At 55.7% G+C, this 26,868-nt stretch overlaps 1 protein-coding gene and 2 long non-coding RNA genes across 3 annotated transcripts; 2 read left to right on the top strand and 1 right to left on the bottom strand.

Annotated features, from left to right (window-relative positions):
- Positions 1 to 2,734: 2,734 nt before the first annotated feature.
- Positions 2,735 to 10,071, top strand: GLI1 (GLI family zinc finger 1). The gene is made up of 11 exons (XM_026078234.1): positions 2,735 to 2,831; positions 3,039 to 3,134; positions 3,699 to 3,894; positions 4,165 to 4,327; positions 4,539 to 4,637; positions 4,764 to 4,904; positions 5,518 to 5,667; positions 6,161 to 6,325; positions 6,783 to 7,031; positions 7,214 to 7,493; positions 7,799 to 10,071. Exons 1-11 carry the CDS (start codon positions 2,735 to 2,737, stop codon positions 10,069 to 10,071), a joined length of 3,909 nt encoding a protein of 1,302 aa, XP_025934019.1.
- Positions 10,072 to 12,114: 2,043 nt separating this feature from the next.
- Positions 12,115 to 18,198, top strand: LOC112972137. Its single transcript, XR_003255554.1, has 6 exons — positions 12,115 to 12,203; positions 14,493 to 14,642; positions 16,320 to 16,415; positions 16,600 to 16,788; positions 17,198 to 17,286; positions 17,485 to 18,198. It is a non-coding gene; the product is annotated as an uncharacterized LOC112972137 (long non-coding RNA).
- A 5,615-nt stretch (positions 18,199 to 23,813) lies between these two features.
- Positions 23,814 to 26,819, bottom strand: LOC112972136. Its single transcript, XR_003255553.1, has 4 exons — positions 26,694 to 26,819; positions 25,461 to 25,615; positions 24,951 to 25,005; positions 23,814 to 24,200 (listed from the first exon to the last, which is right to left on the bottom strand). It is a non-coding gene; the product is annotated as an uncharacterized LOC112972136 (long non-coding RNA).
- Between the last annotated feature and the right edge of the window lie 49 nt (positions 26,820 to 26,868).

Genomic DNA, 26,868 nt, shown 5'->3' with positions numbered 1-26,868 from the left:
GTGGTGGTGAGCATGGCAGGGGCTGGTGAGCGTGCCATGGGCGTAGCACGTGCACGTGGCAGGGTGAACATGGCCGAGGGTGGCCATGGTAGAGGGAATAGCACAAAGGCTATAAACGCATTAACCCCATTCCTGGAAGGGGTAGATGCCCTGCATGGTGCCCCCACCTTCTCTGGGACTCAGGGTGGCATAGGCAGGGTAAGTGAAGCCCTTCCGCGCCCCCAACCCAGATGCTGTACCTGCAAAGAGCAAAGGGGTCCCCTGTGCTTCTGCCTCTTCCCCCCTGCAGGAGGCCCCAGAGATGCCAGGTGGGACCCACAGTGGTTGTACCCTCTGCAGGCCTGAGAGCTTTGGGGGCTGTGCAGGCAGCAGTGCAGGGATTAAGGTCACATGAGTGTGCATGGGTGTATATATGTGTATGTGCGTGTATCTGTGCAGGAGTACATGCACACATGCACAAATGTGTATGTGAATGTGCTTGTATGTGTGCATGTATCTGTGCAGGTGTTAAGTATGTGCATGCGTGTAGATGTGTATCTGTACGTCTGCATGTGTGTGTGTGCATGTGCTTGTTTGTGTCTGTACATGTGTGGGTAGGCATGTGTATGTCTTTGCTCATGCGTGCACATGCCTGCACGTATCTGTGCATATATGTGTATGCATGCATGTGTGCATCTGCCTGTATGCCTCTACAGATATGTGCAAATGTATGTTTGTGCATCTGTGTGTGTGTGTGTGTCTGTGCACGTGTGAATAGGTATGTGCGCAAAAAGGCCGGGGTCCGTGATTGGCTCCATGACTGGACAAACTTTTGTGAGGGACCTGCATGCTCTTTCCTTGTTAGATGCTGTGCCTGGGCTAGGGGGAACATGGGGGGCTTTCCCTGGAGCTACTCCCCCAATCTCCCTGTCTTTGCTGTGAGGCCCAGGGCCAGCCTCTCCCCCGTTTCTTCCTCTTCCTCTTCATCTCTCTTTCCCTTCCCTGCCTCCAGCCCTTCCACCTTCCCCGGGTGCTCCATCCCCCTTTGCCTGCCCTGCCGCCCCCCCACCCCATTCTTCCCGGCTGACACTCTCACAAAGCCCCGAGACAAGCTTTCAAAGGGGCAACTCATGCGGAAGAATCACTGCCCCCCTCACCCCCCGTGCTCCAAATGCAACCCGGCACTTTCCCAGCGGGGCGAGGGGCTCCCGCCCCCCCACACCCCTTGTTTGGGGCGATTCACTCCGTTTCTCAAAGGGGGAGGCTGAGGGTGTGGGAGGCCTGGTCCCAGCGCCACCCGCATGCAGCTCTCCCTCATCCCCTGGTTCTTGCTCCTCCCAGAGCCGCTCTCCCCTCCACAAGGGCGGGGGGGGGGGGGGGGGGGGGGCTGGGACCAGAGTTGTGGGCTGGAACCTGGGTGCAGGCACTGGAGCCGCGGCTGGAAATCTGACCTTGGGCAGGGCTAGGCAGAGACAGGTGGAAATGAGACCCAGCAGCCGGGCAGGGACTCGCAGGCAGGGATGCGGGAGTGGGCTGGGCTGAGCCCTGTGGGCAGGGGTGGGATGTGTGGGTGGGACAGGGCAGGGTTTTGACCTGCAGGCAAGGCAGGGACCTGTGAGCAAGGCAGGGCTGGGTGGGACCTGCGGGCCTGGCAAGGACCCACAAGCAGGGCAGAGCAGGGTGCCAGCTCGGATCCCTTGGCCAAGAGCTGTTCTGTCCGTGTGTGCCTCAGTTTCCCCTTTTGGCAGCTAGGGCTTGCAATATTTACCTCTCTAAGCATGTTTAAATGCGGGTGTTTGTCCAGGTGTCTGGGCGTACATGTGTATTTCATCCCCCTGCAGCAGACATTGAGCTGGGCTCAGGAGTCTTGCTGAGGCAGGACCCTCTTCATGTAGCACCAAACACCAGGCACCTTGACAAGTCGGTGCCTGGGGATGCTCGTGACGTGGGCTTGGCTGCAGGGTGCCCTGCAGCAGCAGCATTGCTTGTGCCGAGCTGTTGGAGGTCACCTCGCTGCTGGGCAAAGGGCCCGTCTGCGCTGCTGCTCTTGTGCTCGGGGGGCAGTGACCCCCTGTGCTGGTGCTGCCGGGCCCTGGGGGCCTGCCGAGCGCTGGGGGGATGGGAACGGACATGCCGGCTGCGGAGGGAGCGGCAGGTCCTCTCCAGCCCAGTTTCTCTTCCTGGGACCCTCCTTGTTAACGGCTGTACCCCAAAATGGGGCAACAGGGTGGCCCCCCCCCCCTTGTCACCGGCCCTCCCGGGCTTGGCGACACCCCCAGGCCCGCGGGCTGACCCTTTTGCCGTGGGCTCCAGGCGGAGGTCTGCAGCCAGGCGAGCCGCAGGATCCGCGGTGGAGTTGGGGTGCAGAGGTGGGTAGCGTGGGAGCGGCCGGGCGCGTGGCCGTGGGGTGGGCGCGTGGCCGTGGGGAGGGTGGGGGGGGGGGGGGCCCGGGCCTGCGGCGCTGCGGGGCCGCGGCTGCACTGCGGCTCCCCCTGCTGGGCACAAGCGGGCGGTGCCGCGCGCGGCTCTCGCTGCAGACCCTGTTGGGGAGCACACGGGAGCGATGAGTTTGCTGGGCCTCTGCGTAGCCTCGGCAGGCGGTGGCTGGGCCCCGGAGGGGAGGGTGAGGAGGGGTTCTCTGGAAGGAGATGTGCTCACTTTTGTCTTCCTCAGGCTGGCTCCTGCACTGGGACCTGTGTCTACCCAACTGCAAGGACCAGATGTGCCCCTGAACCTGGCCAGGCCCTGCTGCGTCATGTTCAACCCCATGAATCCCCCAGTCACCAGCTATGTTGAGCACTGCTACCTGCGCCCACTCCATGGACCAGCACCTGGCACCCCAGGGCCACAAGGTTGGTCGCAGAGCCCTCATGCTGACCAGTGCCTGACCTGGCCTCACTGGGGTCTGGGCAATGCCTGGCACAGTCATGGAGGCACCTGATTTCTGTTTCAGTCCTTGGGTTCAGAGACATTCATGTGTGAGGGCCTGGGACTGGCTTATCCCCTTTGTGTCCCCGCACCCTGACAAGTTCTCCCACTTTTCTCTTCCCCTCCACCAGGACTTGACTTCTCCTTGTGCCATCAGTCAAACCTCATGGGCAGTCACCACGGTTATGGACTGGTGCCAGGCACCGAGCACCCAGGCACTGGTGATGGTAAGTCCCCCATCTCTGGGGGAGGGTAAGTAGGTGTGTTGCAAGGGATTTAGGCACCCCCAGGGGATGGTGTTGATTGTGTCAGGAGCACAGGTGTGTGTGGTGAGGGGATAAGGCACTGCTGGGGACAATAATGGCTGTGACTGAGCAGGAAAGTCCGGGGGCTTCAGGTCCCTTCTTTGGGACAGTGATGCCTGTGAGCAGGAGACGGGTATGTGCCAAGAGGTTTATGTGTTTTTTTGGGATTTGTGTTGGCTGTGGCTGAGGACAAGTGTTGGCCAAGGGATTTAGGCACTTTTCTTAGGATGGCATTGGCTGTGGCAGAGGGAGTAGGTGTGTGCCAAGGGGTTCAGGTTCCCCCAAGGACATGGATGGTTGTGGGAGGGAGGGAGGGAGGGAGGGAGGGGGTGCTTTTAAGCCTTGCCATAGCCCAGAGTCAGCAATAGGCGCACTCGGGGTACTCCTCCAGGCTCTGTAGCACCACGCTTGTGTCCTTGGGGGTTTCTTCAGCCTCCTGGGACCTAAGCTAAGAGGAGTGCCCCCCACTCTCTGCCGCCGTCCCAGGCTCACGGTTCTCAACGCCCCGTGGTGCAGGCAAGCTGGGCAAGAAGCGGGCACTGTCCATCTCGCCCCTGTCAGACTCTAGCATTGACCTGCAGACGGTAATCCGCACCTCACCCAACTCCCTCGTTGCTTTCATCAACTCCCGCTGTGCTTCCGCCAGCGGCTCCTACGGCCACCTCTCCATCAGCACCATCAGGTGGGCACCACATGTCTGCCCTGCTGGCATGCGCACAGCCTCTCAGTGTGGGAGCCTGGATGCCAGCGCCCAACTTGGGGAGTGCCTGGGGGGACTAGGGAAGGGGGGAGCAGTTAGCCCAGAGTGGCTTACCTGGGGAGGGCAGTGGGGGCTGTGGCTTAGAGCAGGAGTGGCTGGGAGCTCAGACACCTGGGTTCTCTGCTGTCTCAGAGGGTCTAAAATTTCTGTCTTGTGCTGGTGCCATCTGTTCATCCCTCTTGCCCTTTGCAGTCCGTCACTGGGGTACCAGAGTCCTCCAGGTCAGCAGAAGGGCCAAGGGCACCTGTTCAGCCACACTCCCCCGCTGCCCCCATGTAGCTCCCATGAACATCTGCCCACCCGCCCAGGACTGCTGCACCATGCCTCGGCTCGTGGCACCCTGAAACACTGCCAGGTAAGGGGGCCCCAGGGGATGTTTCTGGTGCTGAGCACTGATGCCACTTAGCTCTTCTGATTTGAAGAACACACCAGGGATGGGGAGAGTTCCACCTGTACGCATGCCCTCAACAGGGTCTCTGCCATGCATCCACTATAGGGGGTGGTCCAGTGGGCATCCCACTGCTAACTGCTTTTCACTCCCTCTCTCCCCCCTGCCACGGTAACAGCTGAAGTTGGAGCGGAGCCTGAGCAGCCCTCTGACAGCCAAATACCCGGAGGAGAGATCTGAGGGTGATGTCTCCAGTCCAGCCTCCACAGGCACCCAGGTACCCCACAGGCCTTGAGACCATCCCCTTTCCCCAGGTCTCCACACTCCTCCCCAGTGTCACTCCCAGTGACAGGGAGCACAAGGGGTCATGCCTGGGAGTGCTAATCTAGCTGTGCCTGCCCAGGACCCCTTGCTGGGGATGCTTGATGTTCGGGAGGATCTGGAGAAGGAGGATGGGAAACCTGAGGCTGAGACTGTCTACGAAACCAATTGCTACTGGGATGGATGTGCCAAGGAGTTTGACACACAGGAGCAGCTGGTGCATGTGAGTTAGGTCCTACCTGGGCCCCTTAGCCCTAGAACTTGCCCCCAGGCTGCTTGCTGACATCCCTCTGTGTCAGCTTTTGACCCTACCTTGAGACTGACCTATGCTGGGCTGAACCCCCCTAAGAACTCACCGCACAGGTGAGTGATGTTGAAAGTTGTTCCTAGGGAGGGAGGGACATGCATCCTCCACTTCTTGTAGGTAAGTTCTTGGTGATCCCCCCCTTGCCGTGTCCCGAGGGGGACTCCCCAATCCGGCCCTTCCTCACCTCTGGGGCAGCTCTCCTGAACCCCTGGTGCTTTCCAGACTTGCTCCTTTGCTCTCTGTGTCTCCCTCCAGCCACTCCAACTCCCTTCTATGCTCTTGATCACCCCCCCTAGATCACCTTGACCCCTATATCTTCTCTTGGTCCTCCCAAGATAACCCTCAGCTATCTCCTGTATCCCCTGCCTCCTCCAGACTCCAGCTGACCACTCCATATCTCCTTAATCCCCTGTGTCTCCACCAGCCATCCCAGTCTTTTTGCATCCACCTTTCTCCCACAATATCCTCTAAGATGCCTGTATACACTGATCCCCTGGTGCCCTCCCCAGTGACGCCTCTCTCTCTCCAGCACATCAACAATGAGCATATCCACGGGGAGAAGAAGGAGTTTGTATGCCACTGGGCAGCCTGTTCCCGGGAGCAGAGGCCCTTCAAGGCTCAGTACATGTTGGTGGTGCACATGCGGCGTCACACGGGCGAGAAACCTCACAAGTGCACGGTGAGCTGGCCTGGGTCTCTGCATAGCCCTGGCTAAGCTGTGGTGCCTTACACCAGGCAGAATTTGGGGCAGGGTGGGTCTGGCCCATGCTGGTATGTGGCACTGAAGGGTGGGGAAGATGGGGTGGCAGGTGGGACAGACAGGGTGGTCAGGAGTGTGGTATTTTATGATAGGATGGAGTGCATGTGTGGCAGGCCAGGCCCCACGTGATAAGTGTATGGGCACAGATGTATATGAGGTGAAGGGGTACATAGCAGGCTGGGCACATTGTGGCCACGTGGCCAGTGTATAGTGAGGTGCCATGATGTGTGCCAGAAGGGTAAAGGGCTGTGTGGCGGGGTGGGGACATGCACCTGCAGGTGGGCAGGTGTGTTGTGCGTGGGAGGCATGGTACATGTCCGTGGCAGATGTGTTATGGGTCTGTAGTGTGGGGGTGATGTGGTACAGGTCTGTTGAAGGTATGTGGCATGTTTCACCCTGCCTGCCTGCACAGTTTGAGGGCTGTAACAAAGCCTACTCACGCCTGGAGAACCTCAAGACACATCTGCGCTCACACACGGGTGAGAAACCCTACGTGTGTGAACACGAGGGTTGTAACAAGGCCTTCTCCAATGCTTCTGACCGAGCCAAGCACCAAAACCGCACCCACTCCAATGAGGTACAGTTCATCTGGGGCTCCTTTGCACCCCCTAGGGCTTCCCCTATGACTCCTGACTCATCCTATACCTCCTAAATTTCCTGTAGGACCAGGTCTTTCTCTGTGTGTGCCAACTCTCTCCTTGCCCGCTCCAAAAAGTGTGGCCCCCTGTTCCCCTCCTAGGGCACCTGCATACCCTCCAAGGCCTCCTTACTCCCTGCCCTGCTCCCGTGCAGTACAGCGCTTGCGTTGCTCCTCAGGGTTCTCAGTGCCCTCCTTCAAGGCCCTGTTAAAGCACCTTACATGCCTCTCCCAGGGGATACAGCCTCCCTGATCCCTTCCCACCTCCAGTTCCCAGGTCTGCTGGAAAGTGGGAGGAGGGTGCTCTACTCCATGCCCTGGGGGTGCTGTGTTGGGAGGGGGTGTCTATTTTGAGCTAACACGCTCCCTCCTCTGTTCCTACATTTTCCCCTGGCAGAAGCCCTATGTGTGCAAGATCCCAGGCTGCACCAAGCGCTACACGGATCCCAGCTCCCTGCGCAAACACGTGAAAACTGTGCACGGCCCTGACGCCCATGTCACCAAGAAGCACCGAGGCGATGTGGTGCCAGGCCGCGCGCTGCCTGCCCCTAGCATCCCTCCTGATATGAAGCAGGAAAAAGACACCAACAGCCCTAGTGAGACCCGGAAGGATGATAGCAAACTCTTGGTGCCTGACTTGGCCTTGGTAAGGAGCTGGCGGTGTGTGAAGCCACAGGGACACCCAGCCAGACCTGGCAGGGGTGTCAGCTTGCATGGTGGGGGAGACATGCCCAGATATGGCAGGGTCAGGGTTCCCAGTTTGCATTAAGTGAGTAGTGGATATCCTACCTCATTTTTTTCCCTCGTTAATGTTGTGGGTCTCCCCAGAAGCCGCAGCCCAGCCCAGGTGGGCAGTCATCATGCAGCAGCGACCACTCCCCTCTTGGTAGCACCACCAACAATGACAGTGGGGTGGAGATGACCGGCAATGCAGGCGGGAGCTATGAAGATCTGTCCACGTTGGAGGAGGTGGTGCCTGGGGAGCCCATGGGCACCTCAGGACTCATGGCCCTCCACAAACTAGAAAATCTTCGCATTGACAAATTGAAGCAGATGAGGAAGACATCAGCTACCAAGGGCCTGAACTTGCCAGCCATTCCCGGAGCCGGTGAGACCATGGTACCCTCCCACCTGGATGCAGGGGCAGCCCTCTGGGCACTGTGTTGAGCGAGGTGTTGTTTCCAGTCAAAGTGGTTTCCGCACCTTCCTTTTGCTAGGGTAGGACCCCCACATGTGAGCTGTGCCCCATCTTCTGCCCCCTCCTCGTTGCCACCACTTGACCACGTTTCCTGTCCTAGCAGGCACCAACAATGGGAGAGGCTGCATGCTGGTCCTGGAGATGGCTGTATGTTCCTCCTCTAAATGCTGGTGCCATGCTGTGCTCTGATGTAACTCCCCCTTTCCTTTCTCCAGGCCTGCCTGGGGAGATGCCCGGGATCTGCGTGCCACCCCCAGCTGCCTCGCACCGCCGCATCACAGAGCTGTCGGCTGCAGAGCTGGGCATTCCACCGAACGAGCGCCGGAGCAGTGCCACCAGCACCGTAAGCTCAGCCTACACCGTTAGCCGACGCTCTTCCGTGGTGTCCCCATACCTGTCTGGGCCATGTCTGGGGGGCGAGGCAGGGGCACTGTCCAGTGGGGCAGGCCTGGCAGACGGCTATGACCCCATCTCTCCAGATGCATCACGACGCTCCAGTGATGCCAGCCACTGCGGGGGGCTGCCAGGTGTGGGCAGCCTCACGCCGGCCCAGCGCTACCGTCTCAAAGCCAAATATGCCGCGGCCACAGGTGGCCCCCCACCCACCCCACTACCCAGCATGGAGCGGGTGGGCATGGGCGGCCACAGCAGCTTGCCTGGGGACTACCTTGGGCCAGCTGTGCCCTCCTTCCTGGCAAATGGCTCACTGCGAAGGCATAGCTCCAATGACTATCCTGGCTGTGTAGGCAGTGTTCCTCCTCACCTGGTGCCAGGGAATGGTGTGCGACGGGCCAGCGACCCTGCCCGGACAGTGGCCAACCCCCATGCTGTGCCCAAGGTGAATCGTTTTAAGAGCATGGGTAATGTGAATGTGCCAGGAGCGGGCAGAGTTGCCCTGCAGCCCTTGGGCAGTTCCGATGCAAACCTACAGCGCCATGTCTTCTCCCCACGCCCACCCAGCATCAGTGAAAATGTTTTCCTGGAGAGCGTGAGTATGGAGGGCCCTGGCCCAGGCACAGAGTCTGGCTTGCTGGAGATGGAACAGTACTTGAACTACCCTGAGGACCGCTTCCAGTGCCAGGGAACAGGCATGGAGCTCCAGGGTGAAGGCCCCTACGGCAGCGCTCACCGGACCACGGGGGGTATGCAACTGAACCCAGGCGGGCATGGGGATATGGAAGAGGGCTTGCTTCAGTCCGAGTTCTCCCTCCCTCAGTGCCAGATGAATCAGCACTTCGTGAGTACGCGTGCTGGCAATGGGACCGTGCCAGCTCCTTGGGATGAACCTCCCCAGGGCAACCTGGAGTTGAATTCTGGGCAGCCAAGTGTCGTTGCCCCCACCGCTCCCATGTCTGGGGGACACTGTCACCATCACAATACTCAGTACCCGCTACCCAGTGCTTGTGGGCAGCAACCCAAACTCGTGAGCACATGCCAGGACAGTGGATTTTCTGGTGGGCACCAGCTCAACCGACTGCAGATCAAATCTGAGCAGCATTACCCAGCACTCGCCCCAGCGCTTGCTCCCTGCCAGAATGCCAAACCCCCCGGGCCCATGCAGCCTCCTGCATCCTTTGGCCAAGCCATGAATGCGGGGCCTGGAGGTTACCAGTCTGAGGACCAGGCGGGTGTCAGTTACATGGGCATGTTGAGCCCGGGGGGGAGAAGAGCCCAGACTCCCACCCTGCAGGCCAAAGAAGTGATGGTCCGTAGCTATGTGCAGGCCCAGCAGGCTCTGATGTGGGGAGACCAGCTAGCTTCCAAGGGAGGGGAGGCAGGCATGGGGCTGGGCAGCGAACCTGGACAGTGCCAAGCCATGCAAGCACCGCTGTACCTCAGCCCCAAGTACTCTGGTTATCAAGACAAACCAGATCACCTGCAGGGTCTGGCAGAAAACCAGCACCTCCTAAGCCCCCCATGCTTTAGCCCTGAGATGGTGCCACACCCACCCAATGGCCCCAAACCACCTGGGCACCAAAACAGTCTGGGCTATGCAGGCAATCTTGCAGAGCCAAGCCATTCCTATGAGGGAGCGGAAGCCAGCCCCCGGCGCCTGCTTCGCTTGCCTCCCGTCCGTTCCACGCCCCAGGGACCCAATAATCCCCTGCTATATTACCCAGGCCAGGGTACACACACGGAGGTGGGCAAAGCTGGGCATAAGCTGCTGGGCCAGATGGCAGCAAGCTGTGGGGGGCCTGGGCATTATGGTGGAAGCTTGGAAGGACTGAAGGGCAGCTCCTATCCCTACCTGGATTCGGGGGAGCAGGTGGCCAACAGCCTGGACTCGCTGGACCTGGAGAACACGCACCTTGACTTTGCTGCCATTGTGGAGGATTCAGAGGCACCTGCACTGCTGCCTGGGCCCCCCAGCCCTACTGGTGGCCTCCTGCTTCCTGCATCTGGTGGTGCCAACATGGCTGTGGGTGACATGAGCTCCATGCTGAGCACTCTGGCAGGGGAGAGTCATTTCCTCAACTCCCTGTCCTAACTGGGGGGCACAAGCTATCAGATGGGCATGTCTGCAGCCAGGGGGGTCCCCAAATCTTATTTGGGCAGAGGCAGGAGATCCCCTGGAGCTCTCCACCATTTATGCCTTGGGAGCCAAAACACCCCTGCAGTCTCCCCCAGTTTGTGGGTGTCAGGCTTTTTCGTGGGAGGGACCCTGCTGAGTCCAAGACACAGCTGCAAGAGGGGTTCCTGGGCACCTCTGCAGGGGGTGACTTGCTATACCTGGCCCCTCCATTCCAGTGCCACCTTTTCCTGCCTTCCCCAGGTCTCTGGACCAAGTGGTCCTATGCAAAGTCTTAATGTCAAAACCAAAGAGTTCCACCCCCGCAGGCAGGCTTCCTCCCTATGTCCCCGCTGCTCCCCCTCAAATCCTAGTCTCTGTCAGGACTTCAGCCATTCTTTGCTTGACAAGACCACACAGCCCCCCCCCCCCCCCTGCTCAAGAATGGGACAAGGGGGAGGCTATTCTCCAGCATGGGGGGAGGGCATGGGGTGCCTGGTACTGCCTGCACCACTCTGTATATAGTGTGCATATATGTACGTCTCCCTTGCAGGTGTCACCCAAGCCTTTATTTTGTTTGAAAGCAACCGCAGTGCCCCTCCCTCCCCATTAAACCCTTTCTCAGGGGAGTGTGAGCTGTGTGCCTCTTTATCCCTGCAGATGGGTTCCAAGCTGGACCCCTGTGCCTGGTGCTATACACCCCCCCCTTCCCTCAGCGGAGACCAGGATGGCCCATTTGTGCCAGGCCCTGCAGAAGCACCTGCCTTTGGATTGGGCTTCCACCCACAGCATGTGCTGTCCAGACGACTACTTGCACAGGGATTCCCATGATGGGGGGGGGGGGGTGGTGCTGTCATTGCACATGCAGAATCACACCAACACCTACATACATGTGGAGGAATAGTTTCATGGTATGGCTCAGTGCCTCTGGGGCTGTGCCTGGATCTCAGGGGGCTTCTCCTGTAGACCATCCGGGCACCTCTGGGGCCTGCTCTGGCCTCTCCCTTAGGAATTGGGGGGGCGGTGGCACCGGCACTGCAGCACCTCTAGGGCTGCTCTGTCTGTCTGGGGACTCTTTCCAAGGGTCTCAGAGATTATCTAGGTGTCTTTGGGGCTACTCTGGACCTCTTTCTAGGGTGCCTGGGTGGCATTTTGATGCCTCCAAGCTGCCATAGGTTCTCCAGTGTTCCTCCTGAGGGCTGTCTTGCTGCTTCTGCAAGCTGTCTGGGCTCTTTGAGGCTTCTGCCAAAGCCTCCAAGGGCAGGCGCAGCTTCCCTGGGACTGCACTGTGCATTTCCAAACCTATCAATGTTTTTTTTTTTTTAGGCCCTCCTGGTGTCTCTGGGTCTGCTTCAGGGTTCTTTCTGGGTGGCCAGAGTACTGCGGAGGCCCTTCCCCGGGCCTCTGGATGGCTGTCTTTCAGCTGTTGCAGCTGTCCTAGGTGTCGTGGGACTTATCAGTTACTCCAAGGCTACTGTGGGTTCTCTGGACTGTTTCAGGGCCTTAAAGAGGCTCTAGAGCCTCTTTCCTGGTCCCTGGGTCTATTCTCAGGCTTTCTGGGGCTCTTCCAAGGTCTCTAGGGATTCTGCCAGAGCCCCTGGGGCTTTCTAGGTGTTTCTCGGGACTGTGGGATCTCTGCAGCTGTTTCAGGGTCTCCAGGGTACTGTGGGCTCTGCAGGGCCTTTCCAAAGCATGAAGGGCCCATCCATCTCCTGTGGGTCTGCTCTCAAAGTCGCAGGTCTCCAGGGCCTGTTATCTCTCCGTCTTTTCCCACGGTCTGTTTCGGGGTATGCAGGACTGTTTTCTGGGACTTCTAGCGGGGCTTCCGCCTTCCTTCCCCGCGGCCCGGGCGTTAGCTGCGGCTCCGTGGCGATGGCGATGGCGGGCGCTAGGGCCGCGCGGAAGGGGCCGGGGGGGGGCGCGCCTCGCCTCGCGCGCGGCATGCTGGGGGCTGTAGTCTCGGGACTGGGCCGCCGGGTGGCCACGTGCGCCACCGCCCGCCGCGAGGCGCCATTCCTGGGCCGCCGCCGCCGCCGCGGGGTCCGGCCGGTGCCGCGGCGCTCGAGCCGGGCTTCCGGCAGAGCGAAGCGGCCGGGTTTGAGAGACCCCCGGTAAGTGTCTTTGGAAGAGGTAATGAAGCTGCAGTAGCAGGGTGCCGTCCTCATTGACGGGCGCTGTGTCACGAACTCCGAACTCTGCTCGGTAGGAAACGGGCTAGTTTCTGCTCGGCTGTTTGTGGCTCGTCAGTGGTTGCCACGCCCCTCCCAAAGGGCTACAGCCAGTGCCCTGGAGTACTGAGCCTGTGAGCCTTGCTCTGCTGAAATCGCTTACGTTTTGGGCTCCTACCTGAGTATTGCAATGGTTATTATGTTCTTATCGCTGGTTCTTAAAGTAATGAAGACATATGTTTTCTTAAGCATTGAGAAGTAGGGCTGGTCCCAGGAGGTAAGAATGATTTGGGGCATAACGGTGCTGAAGTTCTGTGGTGAGAGAGGCGATGTTGTTTAACTCTGTAGGGAATGGGGTGCTGCCTGCGAGAAGGGAGGTGCAGCTGGATTTGGGGGGGGTGGTCTGCTGGAGGAAAGCATAGGTCTGTAACAGAAGGGAGGCAGGAAGCGAGGCGTTGGTTATTAGCAACAGTAAACTATTCCTTTGGGTCCTTGGGAAGGGGATAAGGGAATCCTGGCTAGCTGCCATAGGCTTGTGGCTTTCAGCGAAGGGGACAAAATACAGGATTCCCTGAGTTGAGACTGTATTTGTAATAAGAAAATAACATAGGAAAAACAAAGCTCAAAAGAAAAGCTGAGTTTGTGATTGTGACTTGGTGTCCAGGCACACAGGAAGAGGAATATGGAATGTAGGGAGCGGGAGATGTGTGTTCAGTTCTTAATTGGATCTGTTATTAATGGTGTCTTTGTCACGGTTTTGACCCTAGCATCAAATCCTACGTCTGGTCTTTATGTAACCTTGTTTTCTTGCATCAGTCTCATTCTTCTCCGTCTGTCTGCAGTAACAGGATGCATTCAGATCCTGACATGCCGTTACATTGCAGGGCTTTTCAGCAGTCTTTTTGACTCGGGCCACTCACGTGGTGCGCCCGGACCGTCTGCGCGGCGGGCGGGCGGGCGGGCGCATGCGCAAAGCCGCCGGCCTGGCTCACAGCTGCGCTCTGCTGGTGATGCCGCAGCACTGCGGGCGGGGAGCGGGCGCCCGCGCGTGCTCACCACTGCCATCTGCTGAGCCCGTGGCGCTGCCTCAGCCAGCCACTGGACGCATGCGCAGTGTGTCCGTCCCTCAGGCCCTCCCTTGACTACCTTCTGGCACCGCCTACTGTCGGCGCACGGATGTGCAGGGCGACGGGCGGGGCTCAGTGCTACCATCTGTTGACTACGGCAGTACTGCAGCCCGTTATCTGATGCAGGCGTAATGGAGCCCTTAGAGCGCGCTGCTGCCCCCTCCTGACAAAAAAAGACCTGCAGCCAGCAGGGTCATGCATGTGCAGTGCAGCTGACTGAACTCACTGCTGTCATCTCTTGATTATATTCAAGTACTGCAGTAGTGGGCTCACGCACGCGCAGTAGGGCTGGACAAACTCCCTACTGCCATCTCTTGACGACATTTGGGAACCGCAGCCACCCTGTTTACACGTGCACATCGCATCCCGCGGTGCTCACTGCTCCACCTCTTAATTCGGTACCACAGTACCACAGCCAGCATGCTCATGTGTGCCCAGTGCAGATTACGGTGCTCGCTGCTGTCCACTATTTACATCCCAGTACTGCAGCCAGGCGTGTGCAATGCCGGGTGCAGCGCCGGTGTGCGGTCACCCGGGGGCGGCAGAGAGCGCGGCCGGGTGCAGCGCCGGTGTGCGGTCACCCGGGGGCGGCAGAGCCCTGTGTTTGCCTTCTGATGCCCTCAGGACCTTTCAGTTCACATTTTGGCTTGTCCCCGAGCCCTCTGTGCCTTTCGGTGTGCCCTCGGGCCTTGTGTTTGTTTTGCGGTATGACACAAAGTTTTATGTTTAGCTTTCTCCCCTGTCTCAGAAATTTCTGGGTGCTTTTTGGTGTGCCCCAGGGCCCTCCCTTTGCCTTTTGGTGTCTCTGGAGTCACTTTGTTTGCTCTATCACCCTCTGGTGGCTTTTTTTTTCTCCCTTTTTGTTGCACCCTGAGGTGTCGTCCCCTTATTATTACTTTGTTTCCCTTTTCATGCACTCCAGGGCTGTCCCTTCAGTTTTCAGTTAGTTTCCCTGGCAGCCCCAGCTGTCCTTGATGGGGCTGATGGAGATTCTCCCTATCCCTGATCCCAATGGGCTGCAGCTGTGGGCCCTGGGGCTGGTGGGAGGTGACAATACCAGGTGTGGCCAGGGAGGCTGATGGCAATGGCCTCTCTTTGCCCAAAGGGTTGCACTGCAGCAGGGAAGCTTGTGCTGGGACTGCAGTGTCTGCGCTGCCTGAGGCTGCCATGTGCTGCAGGGGCTGGTCTGGGACAACGGAGCTGCTGCCGAGCGTTGCCTGCTGGGATCAAGACTGTGGTTGCAGCTGCTGAGGAAGTGAGTGGGGTCTGTGTTCAGTGCTGTGGGTCCCGCACGTGCCAGGGCTCGCAGCGCCTGGGGATGTGCAGGGCAATGCCACACAAACTGGGGGACCTAGGCCATGCTGAAGAGGGGGGGGAACCTGGGGAAGCCTTGGGAAGGGTCACAGTGGGGGCTGTGTGCGTCTGGGGGTGGTTCGGAGTCATACCAGACTGGTTGGGGAGGGGAGAGGGGCTAGGATAGTGTCGGAGCTGAACTGGGTCTGGTCATGGGGTGCCGGGGGAGCCCTGGGCCAGTGTTGGGGATCATGGAACTGCATTCAGGGCTCCACAGTGGCTTGTGGGTCTCGGAGGGTGAGGAGGGACAGCTACACGTGATAGATGGCAACTGCACAGGGTTAAAACTCAGAGTGCTGTGTTCTGAGGCATGCCAGGAGATGTACCCTTTTGCCACTCATCTCCTGGGCAGCCATTTTAGGCTGCGGGCCCTGTTGGTCTGCAGGGTATACTGGGCGGTGTGGTCTTCTGACCCTGGGCTTCCAGGCTGTACAAGTCCTAAGGGACCTGTGCTAGGCTGGTGCCAGGTGCAGGTGGGCCGGTGCTGGGCCTGTGCCAGGCTCTGTTGTCTTGAACAAGAGAGTGCCGGGCCGGGGCTGGGTGTGTATGACCCCACGCTGGGCCGGGACTGGGCCTGTGCTGGCCCCGGGGAAGGCTCGCATGGGCCCGGGCTGGTGCTGTGCTTGCACGCGCTGGGGCTGGGCTGCGACTGGGCTCGTATGGGCCTCTACGGGCTCGTATGGGGTCGTGCGGGCCTCTTTGGGCTCCCCCACTTCCAACTTAGAGCAATTTTAGCAGGATTTAATTTCCTCCAGCAGCGTTAACGTAGCTTTGCTGGTATCAGCAGACCGTGGTGGAAATCACTGGAAGGGAGTCGGGAATGGAGCTGGAACAAGGAACATGACACTGCTTTCACTAAACTGGAAGAAGTGGCTGTAAAATCTCCTGCCCTCAAATTCCCAGGACAAGGCAAACCTTTTTCAGTCATGCTTTCCCCATCTGCTGACTCCATGGGAGCAGCACCGTTAGAAAACAGCGGGTTTTGGGGAAAGTGGGTGCCGGTAGCATCGTCCTTACATCCCCTTTGGGGCCAGAACAAAAATTCTCTGGCTGTGAGAAAGACTGTTTAGCAGCAATCTGGTCTGCAACTGTCTTTGAGACTTTTACCTTTGATAGCACAGAGGCAATTGAATCTGCTCAATTCCCTCTAAGGTAGTAAGGTCAGGGAAATGGATGGACAGCAGAGTATCATCTATCCAAGTGGCACAGTGGGCACTAATCTTAATGAGCAGGGGTTTACTGTGCAAGTGTTGCAAGAAGTGGATCTTCTTGTGCGTTTCTGAATTGACTGAGGGGCAGAGCATGGTTATGCCAAAAATGCGGATGCAGAAGGTTTCTGAAAGATTAATCTCTAGCGGCTRCTTAGTCTAACTTCCCTTTCGCAGCAAGCCCGACGGTCGTCATAGCTTCAGAAGTTGGGGGGAGGTGGTATTTGTGGCTTGCGTATTCTCATTTACCTTGCTTGTGTGCGTGTATTAGATCCGTTTTTTGTGCTTATAAACAACTTTGGATTCTTATGATTCTCTGCAGAGCTTTGAATGTTTTTTTTTGTTTTGTGCTTTGCTTTATACTTTTGTAGGGCGGTGGATTTTACTCTGCCTCCATCAACAAGCGCTGGCTGGCAAAGTTACATCATGTCCCAACGGAGACTCTTAGGCAAGACGGAGGAGTTCAGGTACGCAGCCTGCCAGAAGAACGTCGCCTGCGAGGGGTTGCTAGCCTTGAGCTATAGGCGCTGATGCATATGGCCTGTTCTGTCAGACACGAAGAGGTTTTCTTTGGTTGCCAAAATTTTAGCTTGGCTTTACACCCTAGAGTGGTAGTATTTTTGTATTATTTATAAATTGCGTTAATCCTAGGCATTCAGAACATTGGGGAATGACTATGTGCTGCCGTGAAGAACTACAGGCTCCCACCCTCAGCCCTTTGTAAGTTACCAGGTGTCAAGAGCAGCCAGGAGACTCCAAATGCCAGCGGAAAGGTTCTCTGCCTGGTCCTGACGAGGAGCCTTTGGCCATAGGAGGGTCGGCCGCATCCTTACCGGACTTGTGAGTAATAAGCCACTATTCATGGACCAGCAAAGGAAGGGGGGGACAGCGACTGGTAGCCCAGTCGCTACAGCATTGCTTTTGCTAGCAGGGCCACAAGGCCCATGTGAAGCCTCGCCTGCCTCTTTGGAGCTTTATTTTGGTCTGTTTACCTGGAAAAAGCAGCGAGGCCTCAGATAAGAATGTTCGTGGCTAGATGGGTAAGCTGTGACCCCAGCTGTTTTTGCCTTGCTTTGCTGCTTAATGTCGTAACAGCAACTTGGGACCCCAGAATGAAAACAGTTACAGTGCTTAAGGGAGGATCTGCATTTGCCCAGGTTAGGGAACCATCATTAAAGCTTTGGAGGGGGGGTGGGGAGCTCCAAAACGATACTCTCCCCGTGACCTTGGTGGTTTGATTCATTTGCAGGCTAACGTTCTGAGGGCTCGCAACTTGAAGAGGAGCGGAGCAGCTCAGCCCATTTGGCTGATTTCGGTGATGTTGTTTTAAGGAAGCACGTAAGTACAGATGGGGTCTGGGAGGGTTTTCGAGCAAGACAGGAGAGAGCAAGGAAGATTGGAGAGTGTGGAAAAACTAGGTGCCGTGAACGTGCTGAAGTTGTTAAGGGCTGAGAGAATTTGGGCTTAAGCATCTGAAAGGGGCTAAGGCACAAGGATCAGTGAAATACCGTCACTGAACACAAGGTTCCTCCCCAGTTCTGGACCTGTGTGCGCACCCTCGCTCCGGCAGACTCAGGCACCCTGGAGCTGTAGGGAAACAGGCGAGCAGGCCCACAAGTGAACTTTGGGCACAGCGGTGTGCAGAGAGCTCTGCGTGTTTGGCAGGTGAGCGGGGATGGAGAGTGTCAAGGGCTGTTCCGGGCTGTCTGGATCCATCCAGTTCCGCTCCCTGTCGCTCTGTCCAGCTCTCCATCCTTCTCTTTCTTTCCCCATGGCTCTGTCCGGTGCCCCATCCCTTTGTTTAGCTACTCTTTCCTCTGCCTGGCTCCCCATCCCTGTTGTACTCTTTCCATCCCTCTGTCAATATCTACATCCCTCTATCTGGCTCCCTGTCACTCTATCCAGCTCTTCATCATCCTCTTCCTCTCCCTATCCCACTACCTGCCCACTGTCCGTCTGGCTCCCCATCCCTCTGCCGCTCTTGTCTGTCTCTCTGTACCTCTCTTTGCCTTTCCAGCCCTCTGTCCACCTCTCCAGCCTTCTATTTCCGTCCCTCTGTTCAGCTCCCCATCCATCTATTTGCCTCCCTATCCCTCTTTTCCGCTGTTCTATCCTCTTTCTCTGTCTGGCTTCCCCTCCCTCTTTTTCTCTCGACACCTTTCTGGCCAGCTCTTCATCCTCCTCATTCTCTTCCTGTCACTCTGACCGGCTCCCTGTCCCTCTCTTCCAGTCCCCATTCCTCTGTTTGGTTCTCCCTCCTTCTCTTGCTCCCTGTCCCTCTGTCTGCCTCCCCTTCCCTCCTTTCCTCTCTTTATTCTTCTGTCCACCTCTGTATCCCTCCTTTCCTCTCTTCTGCTCCCCGGTCCTCTGTGCAGCCCTCCATCCATCTGTCTGTCCCTCTATCCCTCTCTTTCTGTTCCTTTGTCCAGCTTCCTTCTGAGGAAAATAAATTGTACAAAATTCCAGAATGTGTGCCTTTAAATAGGCGGTAAATCTAGAAGCATGTCTGAATTCCAAGTGGCTTGTAACTTCATATTTGTCTTCAACTTTTCTTTCACTCTTATTCCAGGCTTACCTCCAACAATCAGTATTACTGTGGTGTATTGTGTTTCACAGGCAGCGATATATTCAATAAGAATATGAGAACTCCTGCACTCCTGGAGACCACAGGATCCATGCTCTGGGCTGGTCATTTTAGGCCTTTGTGCAGAGTATTCTTTCCAGTCACATGCCCTGTGTGATCCTCTCCTTCAGCTGTTTTCCCAAGGTATTGGAAATGCTTCTGGTAAATACTGTAGTTTCCTAAATTTTCCAATGTGTCCTTGCTGGTATTGGATACTATTATAGCAGGGAGAGGCAGCCTACATATGTGCAAGGAGCATTGTGGCACAAAGAAGTTACCTCTTTGGCCCACCTAATCTACTTTAGAGAGTTTTATTTTTGACCTAAAGATTGGGTCTTTGAGTGCCATGCACAGCATGCATTGGTTTCCCCATTCTTTTCACAAGATTATCTCTGTTCTTCAGTTGTTTGCTCTGAGGGGGGAGTTGCTGCAGGAATTGCTGGGGAGGCCCCGACAGCGGGACGTGAAAAAGACACYTTTGACTACATCCAGCTGAAGAAATGTAAGCCAAAGGATCAGAGTAAATAACTGCTTGTCTAGGTTTGCTACCTAGCAACACATTATCAGGTTTTTTTTTATGAACAATCCTACTTGCTCAAGTGCATATTCATTCTGTGAATATTAGTGCAAAAACGTGTACGTTACTGATCCTTTAAAGCAAGTCCATGGCACTGGGGTAGCATGTGTAGTGAAGACTAAATCCCATAACAACTCATTTTGATGTTGTTCTCTTATATGAAAGCACTTAGTACAATAAATGTTTTAATCTGCTCTATTTTGTTTATCGAATGGGCCATGATACTAAGAAAAATCTGCAGTGAAGGAGGCACAGCAGTCAGTTTACTTAGAATATGTGTCTTGTCCTGTACTTTAGGGCTTACTGTACATTTTGACAGATAGTAGTGAATGACAGGTTTCCTTTTAACCCCTGGGGAGCAGAAAGTTGTGACTTGAAGGCAAATTGTTTCTTGCAGCTGGGTTAGAAGAAGCTGGCTACCAATCAAAAGTAATAACAATTCTGTGGAGTCACTGGAAGTTTTGAAAAGACAGTATTTAGCTTTTATAGAAGGCTGTGCACTTTCATTACTAATACCTGTAGTAATCAAGCCAGGTAAGCAATACATAGGTGATCGAGCCGTTAGTCTTTTTCACATAGTAATAGCCTTTAGGCTGTGATCACTGTTATAAAAGTCCAGATATTTTAGAAACAGAACAAGCCTTTTTAGCTTGTTTCCTGTAGTACCACAAAAGGTGATCAGAATACTAATGTTTGCATGCTTTAACGTGGTAGATGTACTTTGTGCAGACATCTCTTACTGTTTAATAATAAAAATTGCAGTCTGTCAAGAAAATAGTGCAGCTTTCTTTTGGCTATTTGTTTCCTTTAATGAATAAAGGCAAGAGGTTGAAAGTCCTGAAGAAGACCGTTGCTTGTTTAAGGCTTGCAAATTGTCCCATTAAGTAGTGTGTGTTTGTTTTCTTTCTTTCTTTTTTTTTTTAATGCAGTCTTTGAGTATTTTTTGTTTGTAGAGTATTTTGCAGTGTTAAAATTAAAGCTTTGTTAATAAAGCCTCTAATGGAAACGGCTTGAGTATGAAATACAGAGGCTCTGAGCCTAGCAGCAGGCATGGTAAATAACGGTAGGTCAGATTAGGCGATTACAATCACCTGATTACAAGCCGGTACTGCAGCCGGGCGAACGGCGCATGCGCGGTGCCCCCCCCCCGCCGCGCTCACTGCTGCCCGCGGGTGACGAGCAGCCGGCACTGCAGAGGGTGGCCGCGCGCATGCGCAGTAGTTCACAGCCGGGCTCACCGCTGCCCTCAGGTGATGACTGCACAGAGCGGTTAGCGCATGCGCGGTGGCTTAACAGTGCTCGCTGCTGCCCCCGATGTCGAGAAAGCAGAACGGCACCCAGCGGGGGCGCGCATGCGCACTGGGTCCGCCCCCCCGCCGCGCTCACTGCTGCCCTCGGGTGTCGAAAAGCCAGTGCGACAGATAAATTGCGAGCACCTCCGCAGTGCTTTCGCGGTGCTCACTGCCGCCCTTCCGTGTCGAGATATCAGTACTGCCCCCAATAAGGTGGGGGGGGTCACAGGGCTCACTGCTTCCCCCGGGTGTCGAAAAAGCGGTACTGCACCCAGCGAGGGTGCACGGGGTTCGCCGTGGTCACCGCTGCCCTTGCGTGTCACCAAAGCAGTGCAGCAGAGAATGGGCGTGCAGACGCGCATGGCTTCCTCAGTGCTCGCTGCCCACGCCGGGGTGTCGAAAACCAGTACTGCGCCCAACGAGGACGCGCGTGCGCACGGTGCTCTGCTGTGGTCACTGCTGCCTTTGAGGACCGAGAAAGCGGTACTACAGCTGTAAATGCGCGCATGTGCACTGGTTTTCCCGGGCTCACTGCTGCCTTCGCGTGTCGACATGCCAGTACTGCAGCCACGACTGCCCTCCCCTGTGTACAAAGAATACCGCAGCTAGCTGGTGCGCACGTGTGCTGCCGGTCACCGTGTTCGCCGCTACTCTCCAGTGTTTTGGTAATGGGTAAGCGAATGGGCCGTGCTCGTCGCCCCTTCCTGGTGCTCACAGGCTGGTAGCGCAGAGTGCTTTTCCTTATCGGTGCTTCCTGGTGTCGCAGGGACGGGCAGTGCCTTCTCAGAGCTGCTCCGCGGTGCCCTTTCACCGGTGCAGCACCAGGGCCTGATTGCTGATCCCTGCCACTCTCTCGGGCACAGGCAGAGCAGTCTCGGGGCACTCGCTGCTGGGTGGCAGCCCCTGGCTGCTGCGGCGGGCTGCGGTTGGCACGCGTGAGCCGCCTGGCTGCAGTGCCGTGCCGCGAGCATGCGAAGGCGCCGTTCCAGGTCTCGCCTTGCTCCTGCTTCCCCCCCTCCCGCTCGGTCCGCGGCCAGCGCACGCGTGGTGCTCGAGCGCCAGGCCGCCGCTGCGGCCACGCTCCTTCCGCAGCGGGCAGCGCATGCGCAGCGGCGGGGAGCAGCACGGCGGCGAGCGGGACCGGCGTTTTCGCTTGGCGGCAGTGGGTGAGGGCCGAGGCCGCCTGGAGTCGAATATCTGGGGGGCCCTGGTGAGGCGAGCGTGGGCCTTCGGGTGGCTGCGGGTGTCGGGCTGTCTCCTGCCCGCTGCGGCCATCAGTGCGTGGAGGCGGCGGTGCGGGGGTGCTGGGAGCGCAGGTCTGACTTTCCCTGTTCCATGTGTCACCTTTAGGGCCCCGGTTCCTCTCCAGCGCGGGCTGGGGCACGTGCTCACCCCTGTGGATGCAGCCCGGAGGAGCAGGGAGGCAGGCGGGCCCCAGAGCGGGCTTGTGGCACGGCGTCCACAGGAGGACAGCTCCTGGTGTGGCAGGCATGCCCGAGAGTGCTGGTAAGTCCCAAGGAGGTTTAAAACCTCTGGACCAAGCAGGTTGAAGGTCACTTTGAGTGAGGTACGATTAGTGCAGCCACAGGTTATTTCCTTGAGATTTGTGGCTAGGCAAGCAAGAAGATGAATAGAAGAATGTTGCAAAAGGTGTGATGCACTTCACTCATAAGAGGGAAGCAGCACTATATTTATTGCGGTAAGATAGCGACTTAACAAAGTTCAGTTGTAAATAAGAACGATTTAACGAGGTTCGATTGGCAAGGTTCACTCAGTTATTTACTGCATGAAGGACAGGGTCAGATGCGTGCGCAACAGAGACCCTCCCGTTGAGTCACGAGGTTCAGACTGGACCCCCTTGCTTTCTAAACTCCTTCGGAGAGGAGCCTAGATGCAGCTGGATCCAGTCCTAGTCCCAGACTTGGTCAACAGTTTATGTCTAAGGGATTATGTGCACAATTAGTCGGAGATATAACTCAGTAAAGTTTCTCGAAGTTCACAAAAGTTCAGCATGCTATTAATCACTTGCTGAGGATCTGTTGCAGGTAAGGAATCTCTCAACCTCGAGGAGGAACCTTGAGAGGTGTCCCTGCTCAAGAGGCAGTTCTGCAGTGCAGCCCACTGCCATGCAGGAGAGCTCAATGGGCTCTGGGCTGCCCCCTATTTATGGGGGGGGAGATGATCGACTCATAGTCATATTTGCATACTAGACGGGCCTTAGTTGGTGCATGCTCAACTAGTCCCTACATACGTGCTGTTTACACGGAGGTCAGGTTGAGGGGGCGAGAGCACATTAGTGGGGGGGAAAGGAGCACACCGTCACAAAGAATGACGCTCCCAGGCACCCAGAGGCCTCCCCCACCCCCAGGTACAGAGTGTGGGCACCAGCCAATGCGGGCACTGACTGATTGAAAGCCTCGCTGAGCCCTGCTGCCTCCTGTACAGCTGCCCCAAAGCCATGGGGTTCCCCAGTGCAGTATGTGTCGATGGGTCCTCCGTTGCCTCTGACAGCTCCCCAGGCACTYGTATGCTGCACAGGGGTCTGGATATCTCCAGCAGTGGCACAGCGGCCTGATGCCCCCTCTTGTCTGGGACATGGGGTCCTTCACAGCTCTTCTTGGATATGGGGCCCTTGGGGAGTTCCCTGCTGCCTCTTCTGGCATTCTCTGCAAGCTCGTGGATCCCTCCTCCTCCTCCTCCCCTCTCATGGGGTGGGAGACCGGTGGCTCCTCCTGCAAAGCTGACAGCCACATGCGGCACCCCTATGCACTTGCTGTGCATCTGGAATGGCACCCCTGCCCCGAGGGCCCTGCAGATTTCCACCCTTCCTGCAACCAGTCCCCCCAAAGCCATTAAACCACCCACAAGTCCTGCCCCAACACACCCACAGACCCCCAAATGCCTCCAAACCCTGCCGCAACATTGTCACTGACTCCAGACCTTCCCCTAAACTCTGTCCCAAAGCCCCAAACAATCCTAAAACCACTCCCAGACCCAGTCTCCACAGCAGTGAGGTGTTCTAATAAATATGGGGGTGATCTGTGACCTCCCCTTGACTCAGTCCCACTTTAGAGAAAAGGGAATTTACAGCACTTCTTGGTGAAGAATGTTGACAGGTGGGTGCACAGATGATGAGATTTTTCTCTCTTTTCTTTGCCACCTCTCAGAACCCTCTGTGCACAATGCTTAAGGAGAACGTTAACATAAAATTGCAGGCTAAGGAATAACTTAAAAAAATAAAAGGCTTGGGAAAAGCCTAAAAGAACACTGATGGGCTATGGGAAGCCCCAGGGATGCTACAGAAAACAGCACGGCTTTTAGGCACATCCTCAGAGCAGGAAAAATGTCTTACTCCAGCCCATAGGACAATGGGTACTATTAATTACCACCTTTAATTACCGAAAGTGTTGTGAAAGCAGAAGGGACTAGAGATGATGCATAGCAGGTTATGGACTATATGTAAAGTTTCAACAAACAACATTCCCCTCTTAAAATAGAAACAGTTTAGTCTTAAATAATAGATGAATGTAGCTTCGAGTAATGTGAAGAGAGGTGCTTATGTCAATCACCCAGAAAGCCTTGGAGAAGTGGTCCAAAAATCTGATACCCTTATGGCCTCATCAGTCTTCTTGATTTGTTTGGCAGGGTAGTCCACCAAAGGGGGACATCTTGAAAAGAAGCAGCTAGACCTAGTGATCCAGTTGTTCATTTTGGTCATCACCTGTGAGGTCAGCATCCGAGCGTAAGAGGAATCTAGGAGCTGTATCCAAAAGGTAATAGGTTTGAAACAGAGAGAGGCAAATCAAGTGCTATCATGTAGTTAAAGACTGAGGGAATTGTCGGTTAAGCATGTGTATGTAAGGGTTTGAAAAAGGATACTGAACAGTAACARTAATACTGAAGCAGAATAAAAATCAGGTTTCATGGAAGATGGCATAGGTAAGTATTAAATGATGTGCTTGCCTGTCTAATAACCTAGCCCTAATTGCCGTATGTAATGTTTCCAAACTGTTTACCCTGTAGTGTATGATGCAAAGTGGTGTATTAAGACCTTTCCTTAAAGGAAAAGAAAAAAAAAGAAAACATGGTAAAGAGAAAAAGAATACGCATAAATCTAAGTGTTTCACTGCAAGTAAAATGCAAGTTTATCTCTTTGTTACAGAGATGGAACCAATGATAGCAAATGCTGACAAAGAGAGAAACTGGACAAGCAATTTTTTTGTCATTAGTACCTAGGGAACAGGATGAAACAAGGAAGTAAAAATGCAGTGGACCTTGATATCACCAGAAACTGCTACAGAAGGAGGTGTTCTGGCATGGGTAACTAAGGTAACTATTGATAATGACTGTTAGTTATTTTGGACTCCCAGAGGCAGCACTGAGGACTAAGTAACCCATTCCTACCCTGTGGATATTGTTAACTGTATCTGCTTTAGTTTTGCTTTGGTTGTTTCTATTTTGTTTTGTTATCATATATGCATATATAAAAAGGGAAAGATATAATACTCACTTTTTACATTAATTGCCATGGCTGAAGTAGAAGAGACCAGAAAAATGTAAGCAAGCTGAAATAATAAAATCAAATGGAAGCAACTGAAAGCTGTCTCCATGTCCCCAAAATGGAAAGCCTATTCCTCGTGGCGAGGAAGGATCACCATTAATAGTGATCGGAATAACAGATCACCAACGTATAACAGAAGGTCTGTACGCATTACAAAAAGTATGCTACGTACATATATTTCTGTGCACGTGACTTTATGTGTCTATCAAGCATCATACTTTAAGAGGTACAAGACAGCAAATTATTATCTTAGGGGAATGACAGTCAAGTGATCAGAGTTACTGAAGAGGAAGTGAGAGAGAAAGAGAAGTGTCTGAACTGTAAAACTAAGAGATCAATTTCAGGAAGGCTCAATTAGTGCAACCCCAGGTTAATTACTTGGCAATGGTATTTGGGGAAACAGAAAGAGCTGGAGCCTATCCCTGAAGGAGAAAGCAGAGGGGGTAGGCTGTTGGCTACCTGGACACCTGCCACGTCAAGGGCAGCAGCAGGAGCTGACCCTTCCCTGGTGGACGGATGAACGCTGGTGTGGCGATGACTCTTCAGGTGTCACAGGGTAAGGGGAAGCATGCTGGCACCGAGCCCCATGGCAGACTCGCTTCCAGGTGTTGTTTCTGCACAGTAAACAATAAACAGTTGGTTTATTCTTTGCACTCATGCCTGTGGTTCCTGCCATCGCTTTGCCTGAAGATGATGCCCAGAGGAGGAGGTTACACATTGTGTGTGGTGCTGGGAGCTGGTCCCCAAGTCCCTTGTACTTTGGGGTCCCTGTGGTTCCCAGGGACCCCAGTGCTGTTCACAGGGCTGTGGGGAATTTCCCTTGCATTGTCTGAACCCTCAGGGCTCTTGGGGGTGTTTCCATCATCCTGGGGGCAGCCAGGGCCCCTCCAGGGCTGCATGAGGTCCCCAGACCGCTCCCAGATCTGCTTTCAGCACTCCGCAGTGTCCCTTGTGCATCTGGGGCTGGGGCCTGTGTGCCTGGAGCTGGGAGACAGTTTTCGGGGGGATGGGGAGAGCCTGCAGGCACTGTCCCATCAGCCACTTCAAACCGTGTGATGTGCCTTATGGTCCCTTTTGTGTGCACCAAGGCCCTTTGTTTGTATTTTGGTTTGCCCCAGAGCCCTGTGTTTGCCCTCTGATGCCCTCAGGAGCCCTCAATTCACATTTTGGGTTGCTCCCTGTGTGCCTTTTGGTGTGCCCTGGGGCCCTGTGTTTGCTTTGCAGCAGACCACAAAGTTCTCTGTTTGGCTTTCTCCTCTGTCCCAGAGTTTACTGGGTGCTTCTTAATATGCCCCAGGGTCCTCCCTTTGCCTTTTGGTGTCCCCAGAGTCACTCCGTTTGCTCTATCATTGCCTTTTTTTACTTTTGTTGCACCCACAGCTCTGGATTTGTTCTCTTGTCCCCTGAATACTCCCTTTTCCCCTCCGTACACCCCAGGGGTCTCCCTTCAGCTTTCAGCAACCTGCTCTCAGAAGTGTGGGGGGGGGCCTCTGCTACCCTGGCAGCCCCAGCTGTCCCTGATGGCCATTCCCCCTCCCGGGTTCCTGATGGGCTGCAGCTGTGGGCCCTGGGGCTGGGATGAACCCCAGGTGGGGCTGATGGTGATGGTGGGCATGCACCAGGGTTGGGGCTGCAGTTGGGGGGAAGCTCGCGCTAGGGCCGGTCTGGGACAATGGAGCTGCCACTGAGCACCTCCGACTGGGATCGGCATGGCAGCTGCATCGCAGAGGAGGTGAGCGGGGCAAGGGTGTCCGTGCTCGGGGCTGTGGGTTCCGCACATGCCGAGGGTCCTGGCGGATGGGAGCGTCCTGGGCAACACAGCACAACCAGGGTGCACCGGGCCGGGGGAAACTGCACTGGGGCCAGG

Source organism: Apteryx rowi, unplaced genomic scaffold (genome assembly GCF_003343035.1).
Source record: "Apteryx rowi isolate R43461 unplaced genomic scaffold, aptRow1 scaffold_475, whole genome shotgun sequence".
NCBI lineage: Eukaryota > Metazoa > Chordata > Aves > Apterygiformes > Apterygidae > Apteryx > Apteryx rowi.
Note: the sequence above shows the minus strand (reverse complement) of the source record. Positions and strands in the feature narration are given on the sequence as shown.